The sequence below is a fragment of the Cavia porcellus genome, unplaced genomic scaffold (assembly GCF_034190915.1).
Source record: "Cavia porcellus strain 051 isolate PalLab524CR breed Dunkin Hartley unplaced genomic scaffold, mCavPor4.1 scaffold_32, whole genome shotgun sequence".
Taxonomy (NCBI): domain Eukaryota; kingdom Metazoa; phylum Chordata; class Mammalia; order Rodentia; family Caviidae; genus Cavia; species Cavia porcellus.
The window spans coordinates 19,699,784-19,716,555 of NW_026947515.1; the positions used below are offsets into that span (position 1 = coordinate 19,699,784).

The window sequence follows — 16,772 nt, forward strand, 5'->3', positions numbered from 1 at the left end:
GCAACCAAGACAATGTACACGGCAAAACTCTCTCTCAAAATTAATAGAGAAATAAGATGTTTCCAAGACAAGGAGGAACTATGGGAGTTCATGGCCACCAACCCAACCCTACAAAAAATACTGAAGGACATTCCAGAGAGAGAGAGGAAAAAATACCAGGATTCCAGCAACAGTGGCAGAGAGGCCTCAGTGAATGGGGTAGACAGTGGAATGAAGGAGTAAAGTGGACAGATTATAGCAGAAAAATAGAATAGCAGACATGAGGCAGAGATGGTAAGCTATAATCTTTAAATAGCCTTGATACACTAAAATTAAAAAAAAAAAAAAAGAAACAGGCAGAGTAGATTAGGAGGCAGATTCCATCGAGATACTCTGAATAGGAAATACACTCAACCCGAAAGAGGGTTAATAAACTGAAAGTCAAAGATGAGAAAGCAACGCTATATGTGACAGGAAACCAGAGAGAAACAGGGACAACTCATCTAGCAGCCGCAGATAGATTGAAAAGCTATGGCACTTTTGGGCAGTGTAGGAACTACACAGCTGGAAAGAAGGAAAACCCTATGACTTTAGTAAGTAAGGACTACAGCTCAAGATCAAGCTCAGCCGTAAAAAGGTTCAGCACCACTCAGATAGACAACAGGCTGGCCCCCTAATCTAAAAACTAAAGGGGCTAGTGGGACCCAAAACATACAAAGCATCTTGAAAAGTGGAAAGGTGAAAAACATCGTAAAAAAGGAAGGCACAGGTCATTGTTAGTAGTGTGTTAGGGTTTAAAAGTCACAGTAGGGGCTGGGGTTTAGCTCAGCGGCATAAGCGCCTGCCTTGCAAGCACGTAGTCGTGAGTTCAATCCCTCGTACTGATTAATTAATAAATAAATAAAAGTCACAGTAGTCTTACTGCTCTGTTTAGTTTGATTTTATTTTGTTCGGGTCTGTCCACTCATATCAGATTTGAGGGCACAGACATCTAACCCAAAAACAGCAGGTTATACCATGGTAACTGTCCTTAATTTCCTGTTAACTTAAACTGAAACCCTTACTTACATTGTCTTAATATGACTGATCTTATTTGAAGCTGGCTTGTTAGACTGCGGTTTTGCGTTGGCTGATTTTATTCGAATTTGGTATGCTTGATAGTGTCAAGTCTAAGAGTGGAGGTAACTACTCTGAACTTGACAAGATGTAAAAGTTATCTATACTAGTTTTGATTATTAACCGCTTTCAAGTCCTACAATGTCTTCAAAGTTATGTTTTTATAAAAATAGCTATGTAATACTATGCTTAACTATATTAAGCCTGATGATGTGGACAAGTCTATTAAAAATAACAAGAGAAGGTCTGGGGATTTAGCTCAGCGGCATAAGCGCCTGCCTTGTAAGCAGGCAGTCCTGAGTTCGATCCCTGGTACCGATAAAAAGCAAAAAAGACCAAAAACAAAACAAAACAAAAAAAAAAAAAAAAAGAAAGAAAGAAAGAAAATAACAAGAGAAAGCATAGTAACTATAATATGGTAGATCACCTAGTATTGTGGTCTTATGTGTCTTTTTCATTGCATGTTTTTCTAGGAATCTGTTCTATTGTCTTGTTATGATCTGTTTTTCCCTATAATACAGAGAAGATAGACATACATGTAGAAATTCACACACGGGAAGAATTTTTTAAACTGTTTATGGAAACATTATATAATGCATGATATAATAAATAGATACTCTGAAGAAGAGAAACTAAGAAACCCAATGCTAATTCTGTAACATTATGATATAAAATCTAGCAATACTATTATTCACTGTTCAGAGTGATGTTAGTCTAGTCTCTTAAGTTCAATTTCAGCATACCTAAAGATAAGGACAGCTACTGTGAAGAGAATGAGGGACATTATGGTAGTCATTATTGACTTCTGCAATGTCAGGTCTTGCAGACCTAAAAAACTTTCATCATCCTGTAATGATTTGATTAATTCTATAATATGCAGTATGTATTCAATGTGTGTGAAGATGGGGACAACTATTTGGAAGAAAACTAGAGACAATAAGATAGACAGTGAACATCTCCAGTGGACTTGCTTTGAAATCCGTATTTCTTTAAATTGTTTCTTTATGAACTGTTTTGTTCTGTTTTGGTATGTTTAATTTTACCCTCTTTAAAATAAAAAACAAGTATGTAGGACTGATAACCATATTACTAAGTTTTTGTTGGATCATTGAGCAGAACTGTTGGCAGTGTCACTATTTGAATGTCACTTTGTATGCTTTAATTTTGTAACCTGAAAAACTATTTCTAAGATGACAATATGTAACTTATCAACTGGTGATTTCTTACTGTTTATTTTTCTGTAATTCTGTATTATTTCTACTCTTTTTTCTGGTTTGTTTGTTTGTTTGTTTGTAAATAAAAAAAAGTGTTATATAAATGTTAGTTATTGCTACCCTACTTTTTCTAGAAATTACAATGGCAACATGGGCTTTCCTTTCATCCATTTTTTCCCTCAGTTCCTACCATATATGTGTCATGTTGACTCTGCGGAAGGAACTATAGACATACTCTTCATTGTCTATTAATACATCTCTCTGATTTAGTGGTCCGTTATTTTACTGATGTGAATGAGAAGGAGGTGTGTAGATGTTGCCATTTTCTGATTCATGTTGTGGTAACTTTTTTTTTAGGTTTTCCTAGGAGAATCCTGGTATTTTTCTTGTCTTTCGCTTAATCATTTGCATTTATACAATTAGATGAATGGGTTCTGCATGTTTTGTTCAAGCCTACTAGTTTCCTAATTAGTCTTGTTCTGTTCATTTTAACACATTTTCTATGATTAGGGCCGCAAGCTTCTTATCATTGGGACCACTAGCCGCAAAGATGTCCTTCAGGAAATGGAAATGCTTCATGCTTTCAGCACCACCATCCATGTGCCTAATATTGCCACAGGAGAGCAGCTGTTGGAAGCTTTAGAGGTAAAAATGAGTCCATGGGTTACATACTGTTCGCTGTTGGTAAGGAAGGAGTTGAAGCTGGAGATACTGCGGAGGGGTATGCAGCTGTTGTATCTGGTGTTTGGTTTCTCAGTAGAACATAAGACCGTTGGGGTATTACCTCCAGATGGTTTAGGGATCAGGAGGAGAGTACAGGTGACAGTGCAGTTACTAGTTTTCCCATTCCTTGGTGTAGATAGTACATAAACTGCCAGGAATAAAGTACTCTACTCAGCATGCATGGAATGCAGGTAGATTACATGGACCTGAAGAAGTACAAGACTGAAGGGCAAGGTAATCCCTGTGTTAAAAAATAGCTTATTCAGATGGCTGTCAGCACATTTCCTAGTATTAAGTAAATTGGAACAATGATTAAAGCCTTAGAAACTTCAAAAAAGGTACAGAAATAAAAGGAAATATAGAATGTAGTAATACAAAAATGCTTTCATAACTGGATACAGTGACATACCAGTAGTTCTAGCTATTTATGAGGCTGAGATGTGAGTATACCTTGAGGCCAGGGGTTCAAGACCAGCATGGGCAACACAGTAACACCTCATTTCAGGAAAAAAAAAAAAAGGAGGAGGAGGTATGGGGACTGTTTTCTTAAATTTCTTGTTTAAAAAGATGTTCTTCAGTAAACTTAATTAACATTTATGATCACAAATGAATTGCAAGCTGTTAGAAATATGATTTAATGTGTTGTTTGGCATAGTAGTAAGGCATCTTAAAAGTTCTCACAACCCATAGAGCTGGTGTATGTATGCTCCCAACAATATAGAAATTTTCTGTATGGTAAATGTTTAATTTATAGGTTATCTGTTTGAACAACTTATTTCGGCAGGGCTAGGTAGGATAATTAAATTTAGTCTGCTTTGTTACATAAAGATTGTTCCTAGAAAGAAATACTTAAAAATTGAACTTGTATTTATTGTAGTTTGGAACCATTTTTCCCTAACATATATATCTCTATATTATAATGGTGGTCCATATGAAAGGGATATGAATTTTCACTTTCCTGATTGTATCTAATAGTTTTAGGTAGACTTTAGACTGGATTTAGGTAAATCTTTAGACTGGATTTTAGAGCATGAGGGAATCTCAGCAGTTTAACCCAGTAGGCAGTTTAACTCAGTCAGGTAGCTTTCACTGCTGTTAATGTGAGAATTAAATTATGTTGTTAATGTACTTACTGCAAAAGTGCTTTCATTGTTGCTTATTGTTTCGGCAGCTTTTGGGCAACTTCAAGGATAAGGAACGTACCACAATTTCACAACAAGTCAAAGGGAAGAAAGTCTGGATAGGAATCAAGAAGTTGCTAATGCTGATCGAGATGTCCCTGCAGGTAAGGTCCTCCTTCTCTGCATGATTCAAGCATAGCAACTTCACATACACCAAAAAGTTTTAATATTTTCTCTGCTTAGATTTTAACTCATTTGTTATAATTCTTACATTATTTATAAAAAATTAGTGTTAGTAGCTTGCTTCTAAGATCAAACAATGACTGCATTCTTTTCTTCTGTCTTAAAATTGAAAAATAAAAAAAATTATGAAGCTACTTTTAGTTTTAATATAGGGAGTATATCTTGAAACTAGAAAAGACTTCAAGAGTAATTGTTTAGCTGCCCCCTTAACTTTAGAGATGCAGGTACTGTGTGTCCAACAGAATTTCAGTGCATTAGCCAATATCACATAGGCATTTGTGATGGAAGAGGGATAGTATTGTCCATCGGAGGTCAGTAAGTTAGTGTGCGTATAGCAAAGGAGATCTGGGAGATGGCTGTGAGGTACTGAGTACCTGAGTTGGACACTAGACTTAAGCTTAATGTATTTTCCCCTTACTGGCCTTCTAGAAATTTCTTTCAAATTACTATAGCATTAAAGCATTCAGAATCTCATAGAAGACTCAGCCTGCTGCCTCAGAAGAGACAGATGAAACTTCTTGGGACTTTCTTGATCTACTGCCAACTTAGTTTCCTTTTTTCTTTTTGGAACTCCATGCTTCTGTGTGCCAATCCTGTCTTCTGGTCCTCATTTGAGATACTAAATAAGTATATCCCTACCAAGTTTAGAGTTTAGACAGCATGGCTCTCACTGTCCACAGTTCCTGGAACAGAGCCAGACACATAGTAGGGTGCTCGGTAAACTTTTATTGAATGAATGAATGACTCCCAGACTTGAATGGGCAATACACATTGTACATTGCTGAGCAGTTCTCCCCTTTGGCCAGTGTGAGCAGTGGGGAGCAGAGAGGATGTTCAAGCAGTTATGGTTACATCTTAAAGAGGCTCTTAAACCGATCACAGTGGGCTGGGAATATAGCTCAGTGGCAAATGCGCACCTGGCAGGCGCATGGTCCTGTCTTTGATTCCTGGTACCCCCACCACCACCACCAAAAAATAATCACAAAATTGAACCATGAAGTGAATGCTTTTTAACCCTTTCTGGAAAACTCAGTTTAAATAACATTTTTATAGTTCTCAAGAACCTCACCTTCCTGAACTATCAGACAATTTATTTTCTATTATGAGCAATAAATTAGTCACAGATGAAACACAGATGAATATGATACTTAGGTTTATTTCTGATAAAGGTGCACATACAGGGATATTGGCTCTTTCCTTGAGAAAAAGATAAATCTGTCCGAAAGTCAGCTCTAGTCTTGTTCTTCTAGTTTCAGCAGTTTTTTTTTTTTTCAATAATTGTGCAGAAGGAACTGTGTTTTTCTCTCCAGCCTCCTCCCTTCCTCCCTTTGATGTCTGCAGGTCAGTGAGGAAGGTGATGCCTCTTACCTATGTGGGGTAGGAAGAGAGGGGCACTCAGACCTCATCTTGAGCGACTGACACTTCATAGGCCTCTGAGCCTGAACCCCTTCATGTCAAATGGATTCTGTGCAGCTGAGTGGCTTCTCTTTAGATCTGCCTTACAGGGACTGAGCCCAAGTGACGAGGCATGTAGTTTAGCAGAATGTAAGTCATGTTCCCTCTCTGTTCACCGTACACAATTCTGTTAAAACTTGCACAGTGCTACGGATCTGCTCTGACTGGATGTCACCTGAGGGAATAAAGTCATTTATCTAGATTACTTTTTTCCTCCCTTTCTCTTGACTTTTAATTCCATAGCTACAGGCAAGTCAGTAAATCGTTGCTCACACATATTAAATATATTTAATGGGCAAAGACCTGCAAGTACTAACTACAACTGAGCTCCAGCCAGTTCCATTTTTAAAAAAGAACTTGACAATTGATTCATAGGTAATTCTATTCCCAAGGAAGAAAAAGGTTTCTTTTGTAGCAGAACTTTTTCTTACTTCTTTGTAGCCTAACTTCTTAACTTTGATATACTTGAAACTTACGTTCAATGTTTTTCTGGGATAGAAAAGAAAAAATCTTTAAAAAGTAGTAATAAAGTGGTTGGAGTGGGGAATTCAGTTGCACACTCACCTACAGCTGCTTTTAGTATCTGAAAGCTTTCCTGGAGGGCAGGGAGTTCCCTTCTGGGAACAGAGTTCTACCCTAGAACATGCTTTAAAAGTGAGATGTTTCTTATGATTAAAATGCATCTTAATGAATTAAAGATATTTTTAATTATGGTTTTCTAGACTTCACACCTATAGTAGACTAATGAGCATAAAATATATTTTAACAAATTAATATGAATATAGGATAAAAATCAAGAGTGATGATAATAATCTGAACCAAGCATCTGAATCAACCTCACCGTCTTTTCTTTTTTTTTTTTTACTTATTTTCTTTTTTTTTTTTTGGTCTTTTTCCTTTTTATCGGTACCAGGGATCAAACTCACAACTGCCTGCTTCCAAGGCAGGCGCTTATGCCGCTGAGCTAAATCCCCAGCCTCTCACCGTCTTTTCTTAGATCCATAATATGATCATAGATTCAGTTACCCAGAGAACATAGCAGCATCCGCAGCACTTTTCACTGTCGTTCTTTGAAGCGTAACTTTTCCATTCATTGCAAAGAAGAAATTATGTAAGGAATACTGGCCTTAAGCAAGCCTGTTGATTATATAGCAGTAGTAAGCTGTATTTTGTTTCATTAATCTCAACTTGGTTTCTGTAAGTTTGGTCTACCCTTATACTAGTCCTATGAATTGAATGTCATTTGAACGGCCATGAATGACCACAGGTCTTGTCACCGTGATGCCTCACAGGTCTGCTGTCCCTCTCTGACCTGTGCCAGCGGAGGGAACATTTGGCTGAAGGGTCAGAGCATTTGAACCCAGTGTATAGCAGTTCTCCCTGTTGGGAGTCCCATTTCCTTCTCTTAAATGACATAATCTGCTTTGCTATATGTCAAATCACTAGCTAAGGAACAGGGGACACATTTCTGTGATTCAGTGGAGTACTGCTTAAAGTATAAAACCAAGCATTTCCCTGATGCATTTCCATGAAGTAAGTGCATAGTTGCTAGATAGCACCATTAACTTGTCTTTTTTATTTCTTTAAATGTATTTAGATGGATCCTGAGTATCGTGTGAAAAAATTCTTGGCCCTCTTAAGAGAAGAAGGAGCGTAAGTACATGAAGACGGCCAGCTAAATGGCCCGCTCTGTTAAGTCCCAAGGCCTACCCTAAGAGTGGCATAAATTGCATATGAATTTAACAGTTTCTTTCCTAGATAACTTTGTTTCCTTTTATTAGAATTCTTCCCTGTGTTGTAGGTCTGAGAGACCAAGCAAGGAAGTTGGTTGTTCTGTTGGTTTGCTCTCCCTGTCCTGCTTCGCAAAACTTCCTTGTCAGAATGCAGGAAAAAATTTGATGGTACATATTTATTAGAACCTGCTTTTAAATGCATGGAGCTGTGACAATTCTTTTGCAAATACATAGTGAAAAACATAAGTAAAAATTAAGCAACTCTTAATGATCCCATGATGGATGACTTTTTGCAAGTGCTCATTTGTTTGTGTTTCTGGTATTTCTTTTGCAGTAGCCCCCTTGACTTTGAAAGTGGACTACTTGCAACACAGTGACCAAAGGAAGTGACCAAGTTAAAGATGGCCTGGAATCTTCATTCATCTTGCTCAAGATACTGAACTAAGTGAACCACCTTCAACATGTGCTCACTTGCTTTGCATGATTAATGCAATACTCCCTTCCTATGCTTATTGATATTCTAGTGTTTTGTGGAAGGTGTAAACTTGCTTTAGAATGCTGTACTTGCCTTTCCATACAAGCTAAGATGACTCCTTCTTACTCAGAATCTGTGTGTGGGAGACCTGCTGTATTTGTGCACACTACACATTTAAAGCTCCGTACCGCTACCATTCATCCAAAACTCTCATTATATGTAACGAATGTTGCAAAGCAGCACTTGCCTGTTCAAAGGAAGACTTCTACATGCCAAGCAGGAGCAATGAGTAGAAGTGTGGCTTCTGAGGGATTCTGTTATAGCTTCTCTGTGCTAACACTAAAGGTAACTGGGTATTAGTTAAAGGTTCTCCCACAAAATAGGTTATGTTTGCCTGAAGAAACAAGGCTTTCAATATCCAAGATCCCATTTTCACTCATTTTCAAAGATATTTTCAGGCTGCAATCAGATCTTTCTTACTAAAAAAAATTAATACTGTGTTGACTGTGACGTCCCCTTAGTGTAATTAATTTGCTCTGTGGTAAGAGATATGCTAATCATTACCACTTGGAGCTACTCCTAAAAAATTTTATGTATGGAAAAATGTGCACCCCTAAACAGAAAGGAGTTATTAAAATAAGGTAATTTACAAACCTCTCAGCACTAATTAGTGTCCAACTCTTAAGTGGGTCAGTTCCTTAGGATAATATTAAAGGCTTATTAGTATTACCACTTTTCTTTTTTCCTTAGCCCAATGACTTACTTAGAATGTCATTCCTGTATTTTAAATTCTCTGTGCTATTTGACATGAAAATAAAAAACACTGTCATCCAAAAAATAAACCACTTTTTGGCCTACTCCCCTCAACAGTCCTTTAATATCCATGTTTTGAAAGTAGTGCTTCATCCAGATGGCTTGAGGGCATTTCCTTTACCTTCCACACATTTCTTTCGAAGGGTAAAAGAGCTCAGTGAGTCCTTTGGAAGGTGCTATATCTCATCACTGAAGTAGAAGCAGTTTAATTAGGTCATTCTTTGTGGTGATAAGGTTTGCAGAGCATGCTACTCTCACCACTGCTGCTTAAAACTTGAGGACCAGCGGTTGGAAGCCATCCCAAAGCACCTGTGTCACACACGCTGCGTGAGAGGCTTGTGGCTCCAGTAGAACTTGGGTGTGGCTATCGTCGGTCCTCATGGTAGAGGGCAAATCATCTCCAAATCCTGCTCTTTGTGTACTTTGGGGTTTTCATTCATCGCTTATTTTGTGGCTTTTAAAACAGTGGATTATACTGTGAGTTCTATGATTCCTGGTGGCCAGTATCCTGGATTCCCTGTCTTTGCAGTCTTGCCCTTCTCTTCCTATGAAAGTAGCACACATTGTATTAACTTGTGTCTCTTGTTAAACTAGGTTAATGTCTCTGTGTTCTGTCCAAAGCTATATTGAAAAACATAATTATATTGTTTATTGCAAATGAAGGAATGCAATAAAGAGTAACTATATCTGAAAATGTTCTATGGACCAATACTTCTTACAAAATAAAGATTACTAATAGGAACTTACGAAGAAAAGAAATCCTTCCTTGTTTCATTTCATCATAAGATGATTTTTTATTTCAAAGTCTCTTACTAGAAAGTATAGTTACTTAAAAAGAAAAATGTTACTAGCATATTAAAATATGCTTATGTTTTATACCAAAATTGAGGTAGTTACTGAGAGCCATGAACAGAAAGGGAAGCTGTTTCTCGGTTAGAATTATCCCTTCCTATGAAATATATAAACCAAGGGGCAACTTCATTGTGATTTCTTCTCATGGTTCGTTGTGGTATCCTTTATAGTTTTTCACATTTTTCTGAACCATCATATCTCAGCCTAAACTCTGATCACCACTGGCTCAGGTTAGGGCAAATGCACCCCAGAAAATCAGCAAAGCACTTTAGGGAAGAAACCAACTTCACAAACTTTTATGAAAGTGGGGCAGGCGTCCCGAGAGCTGTGGAAAGAGGAGCCTCGGCAGAGTGCTTTCACGTGCAGTGGTCTGGTGGCACAGCAAGGAGCTCCAGCAGCCTCAGGAGTTCTTCACATATTGGCGACTTGAACAGGAAACTTCAGAAGTTATTTTATCCTACTTAAATTTTTACATTTTGGGGGGCTGGGGTATAGCACCTGCCTGGCAGTGTGAAGTCGTGAGGTCATTAATTCAATTTCTGGTACCAAAAAAAATTTTTTTTCTTATATCTTCATGGAGGATCTTAAGGTAGTACCAAAAAACTGTAATTTGGCTTAATACCTGATATGTTTTGCTTTACAGCTATCTTTATGTTGTCTAAATATGAGTTCCAGCCACACATCACAGAATTATGGAGTAGACTGAAGTCTGTGTTATCAAATCCTGATCAACAGACTTTCTGAAGCATTGAGACAATTATTAAAAACTACTAAGCCCAAAGAGAGAAGGCAAGAGTGGGATTTCATTTTCTTTGTTTGGCAGCTTGGTACATAGGCTCTTCAAATAAGTGACTGGGCAAGGTGTGTTTGAGAGTTCAAAAGAAGCATGTAAATTTCAGAAGTTATTGCAAAATGAACTCAAGTTTCTCATCAGCTGGCAGACTGTGCTGAGACCGAGTCTGAGATGAGCCTTTGGAGGGTGTGTGCTGTACAGACACCGTGGCATTAAGATGCAGAGATAGTGCCTGTGACTGGCAAGAATCCCCAAGTAGGCGAGGACAGAATTTGCAGGGAAGACTCATGTTTGAGATTTTCACAGCACATAATCCCTACACAGCTGACTGTCACAGTTTTGGGAGTGTAAGATTAGTGGTAACACAAATGCTTCCTAGCGAGTTTTCTGTGGAGCTGCAAGTGATGGGAGCATCCTTGTGCTGAACTACCTTCCTTTCCGCGTGTACACCAGCTGGGGACATGAGTGTCCCTTTACGCAGGGCTGCGTGGATGGAACCGCCATCTTTTCTGCTTTTGCTTCTTTCCTTTTGACTATATTTGATCTCATCTTTGAACTTACACATACATCCCTTCCCTTCTGCTTTCTTCATTGCTTTGGAAGATACCTTCTCAATATATCCTTTTCCTTTTAGATTTTAACTTGTTTTTAGGTATTATAAGTATAATGCTTATGGAGAAACTAATGTTTAAGCATAGCTGTCAACTAACTGGATTCTCTTTAATTATAGAATATGGTTAATCATAGGCTTATACATGGCCTTGGTTAATTATAAATAGGGACCATTTAAATATTTGGCAATCCTTTAGGTTGAAAAATATCAGAATACAAGGGTAGATAAATATTAGCTTATGGAAAAGCAAAATAAAAGATGACCAACACTGTAAGATGCGAAGGACCTGTTTATCTAATACCTTGCATAAGTTTTTATGTTTTGAGATTTTTAGGAACTAAATAAAGACACATAAAGTCCATGAATCTTGCTGGGCGTGATAACGCATGCCTACAAATGCCAGCTAATTGGAAGGCTGAGGCAAGAAGATATTCAAGGCCAGTCTGGGCAACAAGACCCTTTTTCAAAAAATATAGTTTAAAAAAAAAAAAATATATATATATATATATATATAGAGAGAGAGAGAGAGAGAGAAGGCTGGGAATATAGCTCACTGGTAGAAAACACTTGTCAAACATGCATAAGGCCCGGGGAAAGAAAGTTTATGAACATCTAGTAGCCATTTCTGCTCCACGGTTAATGGTCTGAGAGACAGCCCAGCTCTTCCACACAAGGCAGACTGCTTCATTTTCCTGCTTTTTTTTATTTTGTTTTTATTTTTGTTTGCTTTTCTGTAAAGTAAAACCTGTTCCTAACAGAGTTGGGTCAGAAAAAAGAAAAATACTTTCCTTATTGTCTGAAGTAATATGCTGAATAAACAGAAGGTGAAACTTTATAAGCAAATCTGGAGAATTAAAGACCTGTGTGCTGTAAAACTTGAGTTCCAGCGTCCCATCATCATTGCAAAGTAGAGCGTGAACCTCAGATGAATCCTTTTGAAACTCCAGTCCAAAGATTGAATGTCCTTCCCCGGAGCGTGCACAACAGCAGGCCCTTTTGCCCAAACTTACCTACAATTTCAAGGGCTACTTGTTCCTAGACCACCCAAAGCTGGGGAAATAAGCCATGTCTTATTGCCACCCCAACTAGCTTTTCTACAGCACAGTGTTTGTGGAGCTAGCAGGAGGCCCATTTCTACTCACGAGACATGAGAATATAAGGAGGAAACTGCGGCACCATGCACACATGGTCTGCTGGCCCTGGCCACGTCCCTGAGAAGGATCTTACACACTGATATGCATGACAGAAGTGCTCAAGTCAATGAAACGAACTAATACTTTCCTAATACTTTAGAAGTAAGTAATACTACTTACTTAGAAATTGCTTGTTAGAAGTTGATGAAGAACAAAATATACCATAAGAAAGTCCTATAGCCAACCAGACCTAGTTCCATGATATCTCAGGTGACTTTGCTTAGAGAACAAGAGGAAATGACCTTAATTTGGTAATTTAATTAGTTGGGGCCAACACATTCATATTCTTGACCTCCTGAGCATGAATCTGAAAACTCCACACATGGTACAATGTACCCATTTTAAGGTTTTTTACCTTCTCTTTAATGACTTTTAACAGAAAAAACTGCATGATGAAATATATTTTCTCCAAATATATATATATTTATATAATATATAATCTTAGTTAACTCAAAGGTATATACATTGTATAATAAATAATATTTATAAAAAGACTTTTTGAATATAAAATCAAAAAGATCACAACTTCTACAACTTTTTACAAAACTTTGGATACAGCAGGTTGATAGGAAATTTCCATTGGATACTATTACCTGACTATGGTGGCAAGAATAATTACAATGCACTCATGTACTATTATTAAATAATTACTTGTCAGCTACTTGAATACGCCCCAGAAACATGACTTTATCACTTTAATATAGAATACATAGATATGAAAAGACTTAAAAATTTGTATCCATTCTGCTGAAGTATTCTCACATAAAGCAAGCATTATCCAGTTGATACGATTTAAAACTTCAGTCTATGGTGACACGGGAAGGACATTTCAGACTCTGTGGAGGGACAGGGATGTTTATCATTAGCAGGACTTCTGGCCATCAGGGTCAAGAGAGCCTCCTGGATGACCGTCTTGGCAAGCCTGCCTGTAAAACCCAGAGACTGCTGACCCAGTATCTTGGGTCATGGTTAGGTAGACCCCACACAGAAGGAAGAAAAGTTAGATCTTTGTTTACTGTTCCCCTGTTGCATCTCTTTTTTCTGATTCTCCATGAGACAGAGCTGTTGGATCCAGTCTGTCAAATCCAATCCATCTGCCTACCTTCCTCCAGGACACTCAGCAGGACCAGTGTACATCAAGGAGAACTCAGCTGGGAGATGCTTTACCCAGGAACAAGTGACTGCTTGCTCTCTTTGAACACCTAATCCAGATCCTTGGTAACTGCAGAGACTGATGCTATCTCACATGCAGGTGAGGGGAAAGAGCTTTGTGGGAGAACTCTGCATTTCTGTTTACTCATACAGACCAAAGAGGAGAAAGAATGCAGGAAGACCCAGCTTTACTGGAGAGTGAAACTTCACTTCTCCATTTGCTAGTCACAAAAGTGGAATTGCAGTACAGAGTTCTGCTCTTGTCTAATTTTACACTAAGGTGATCTAGAGTCCAACTGCTCTATCTGGGGCTGCTTTTATGGAGAATCTGCAGGTGAGGAGGGCTGGGAAGATTGAACAGCTCCTTCCAGAGAAACTGCTTGTTTCTGTACGAAGCCATTTGAGCTGGAGACTTGCTCCATCCATAACCTTTCTATTTACAACGTCCACTGCAAGAAAATTACTGCAGGATGATGGGAAAAAACTGACATCTCACTGCCTCTCTGCAGAACAAGTTTATATAGAAAATGAGGCTGAGAAGCCAGCTGCTCTTCAGCCACCCAGAACTCTTTCTTCAAAACTGAAATCTGCCTTGAAGGACTGCTGGGGACCTCCCCAACACTTCATCCCAGCTACACCTATGGCTTTTATCAGAATGGCAAAGTATATCCGGTTTGAATGGCAGTAGACTAAGAAAAGGAGACTGCAGAGGTTTGTCCTACTTCCCAGTTCCCACCTCACAGGCATCCAGCATGTCACCATGAGAAGCAGCTTGGAGACAGAATTTTGCCCATGCTCATGTTTACCACCGGGCCGAGAGCTCACATTAGCCCAGCCTGTTCTGTTGGAGCAGATTTTTTTTTTTTTATTTAGTATGTGCAAAGGTAAGCCTTGGGTCTGCTGCTAGCAGACCCTAGAGAACTAAAGAAAGCCTCTCTGTAAAAGCCACACACCAACCAGAGCAGGGTGAGAAACGTAAGATGAGAGAGGGAGGAGCCTCCTGCCGCAGGCTGGCTGGGTCCATGTCGTTTACCGCGTGCAGCTGGCAAGTCTGTGCTCCTTGCTGGCAGACACTGAGGGCTGGCTTGGCTCTAGGTCCTGCTTCCCGTGGGACTTCGGTGAATCCGCCCAGCCGCACACTTTACCCCTTCCCAGTGCCCTTTGGGAAAATAAGAAAAATCAGAAACTTGTCTCCTCTTCCAGGAAGACCACCCCTTGGAGCATAAAGGTTAAAGGCCCCTAATCTCAGCATTTCTCTTGTGCTTACAAGTGCTGGAGTCCAACTAGATGGGTGTGATGGTGCATACCTGTAATCCCGGCTACTTGGGAGGCTGAGGCAGGAGGATTACAAGTTTGAGGTTAACCAAGACAATTTAGTGAGGCTAAAAAAGGGCCGTGGATGTAGCTCAATGGTATAGCACTCTAAGGACTCCTGTTTGTAGCTGAGGGTCTCAGGCCACGGGAAGCCAGGGGCAGGTAAGCACTGTAATGCAGGCATTCTTGTTGACCACAGACTGGAAAAAACCTTGCCAGTCAAATTACTGATTGTGGGGGGCTGGTGCCAGACATGCATTGCGTTTCCACATGGCTTAATAGTGGTCCAGACCAGAGAACTATGAATAATTCCCGGGGAAGCGCCAATGTGTATGTCTTATTCATGGTTGTAGTTCCATTTCATAAAGGAGTTGAGGCATAAAGCCACTTCTCGGGCATTCCCAAGCAACACTCGACTCCTCTGGGTACTTACAAGGCCAACACAAGACTTCCAGAGGACAAAATGGGCACAGCACGATTTTAGAGACAGAACTGGGGATTTAGCTCAGCGGCATAAGCGCCTGCCTTGCAAGTGCGCAGTCTTGAGTTCGATCCCTGGTAACCCCCCCAAAAAAAGATTATAGAGCGATGCTCAAGGTCCTATAGCAAGTTAGTGACAGATGTAGGACTTGGGTTGGCCAGGCCACTTGACTCTCGTCCACAGCTTTTCCAGTCCACCGATGATCATCACATGTCCCAAAGCCTACCCGGGGGAGCCCATCTGGTGATAAGCAGAGAGCTTTGTCCCACGCAACACCATCTTCATGAATAGTCAGTGTGTCCCGTGATCAAGGCTAGCTCTTGCCTCTCTGGGTCTCCTTGTTTGTGGAGTCAGGCTGAAAACCATGTCTTACTGAGCTGTCCTACCCACGAAGAGCCTGGCCCATAGTTTATTACAAGGAATAAATCTGGCACTTGTAAGGGACCCATGTTAAGGTACCAAATTAATGATCAACTAAAGATACTAGACAAGACCACCCAGAAGCAATGGAAAATGTTTTTCCCACACAGAAAGCACCTAGGCAGGGCTCCGCCATGCTGGGTGACTCAGGTCTCCCACCAAGTATGGCACCAGGTATGGCACCAGGTGTGCAGGGTGCAGGCTTGCTCTGCAGCTCCCTTCTCCTCCTATCCCACTAAGACCAACAGGATTACCAAGAGGAAAGCAAAGGACCCTCCCCTGCCATCACTGCCGACTTCTTCTGGTCCCCATGAAAAAATGGCTACAAGTGCTCACTGTGGCAGCGTATATACTACAAAAGAAGTGTCTGCATGGATTAAGGGATAGAAAGGAAAAACAGGCTCAGCCCATCTTAGACCTATGGCTCTAGACTGTCCACAAGACTGGGGAAGCCACCCAGCCAGCCCTCGTTGGCCAGGATATTTCAGCTGTCTCCTCACAGGCCAGGCTCTTCGTGGGTAGGATGGCCCAGCAGGACATGGCTCTCGGCATTAATTCACAAACCGGAATAGCACTATTTTCAGAAATAAGGAAAGTGGATTGATGAACAGCATAGATGTGTGTTTTGCTAGAAACTGGCCCAGGGCCTCAAACATGCTAAGCAGGCACGCCACCAGTGGGCCATTGAGCTGCATCCCTGATTCTTAGGGTCAGTATCAGTAGACAGACTGGGGCTGAGGGAAGGGATTCTTGGACAGCAAGGGCCACTCTAGCACCCGCTTCTCTGCCTGGCAGATCTCAGCTGCCCACATGGTCAAGAACTGACCTGCAGTGGGCATGGGGGCACATGTCTGTAATCCCAGCCCTCAGGAGGCTGAAACAGAAGGATCACTTACAAATTCCAGGTCAGTGTAGACAACATAACAAGACCTTGTCTCAAGAAAAATAAAGCCAGTGCTGCACAAGCCTGTATCTGGGACACACGTGGCTCCTGGAGCCATGGATCAAGCGAAGACTGCTGCTGCCGTGGCCCACGCAGACCCTGCGCGGAGGGCTTTCTGGGGGCAGTCTTAGCCCGGCCT

General features: G+C 40.2%; 2 protein-coding genes across 3 annotated transcripts in view; one reads left to right on the forward strand and one right to left on the reverse strand.

Annotated features, from left to right (window-relative positions):
* The window catches only part of Nsf (N-ethylmaleimide sensitive factor, vesicle fusing ATPase), a 155,126-nt gene extending 145,560 nt beyond the window's left edge, over positions 1 to 9,566 (forward strand). Inside the window, exons 18-22 of one of the 2 annotated variants that reach the window (XM_063242057.1) lie at positions 2,820 to 2,954; positions 4,204 to 4,317; positions 7,449 to 7,504; positions 7,653 to 7,752; positions 7,919 to 9,566. In XM_063242057.1, coding sequence (XP_063098127.1) covers positions 2,820 to 2,954; positions 4,204 to 4,317; positions 7,449 to 7,504; positions 7,653 to 7,752; positions 7,919 to 7,921 — 408 coding nt within the window. In that variant the 3' untranslated portion in view covers positions 7,922 to 9,566. The remainder of the gene's footprint in view (positions 1 to 2,819; positions 2,955 to 4,203; positions 4,318 to 7,448; positions 7,505 to 7,652; positions 7,753 to 7,918) is intronic. The other variant, XM_005001966.4, reaches the window with a different exon arrangement.
* A 3,096-nt stretch (positions 9,567 to 12,662) lies between these two features.
* The window catches only part of Wnt3 (Wnt family member 3), a 44,611-nt gene continuing 40,501 nt past the window's right edge, over positions 12,663 to 16,772 (reverse strand). The window contains exon 5 of the mRNA XM_003465907.5: positions 12,663 to 14,634. The gene's annotated coding sequence lies outside the window, so the exon portion shown is untranslated. The remainder of the gene's footprint in view (positions 14,635 to 16,772) is intronic.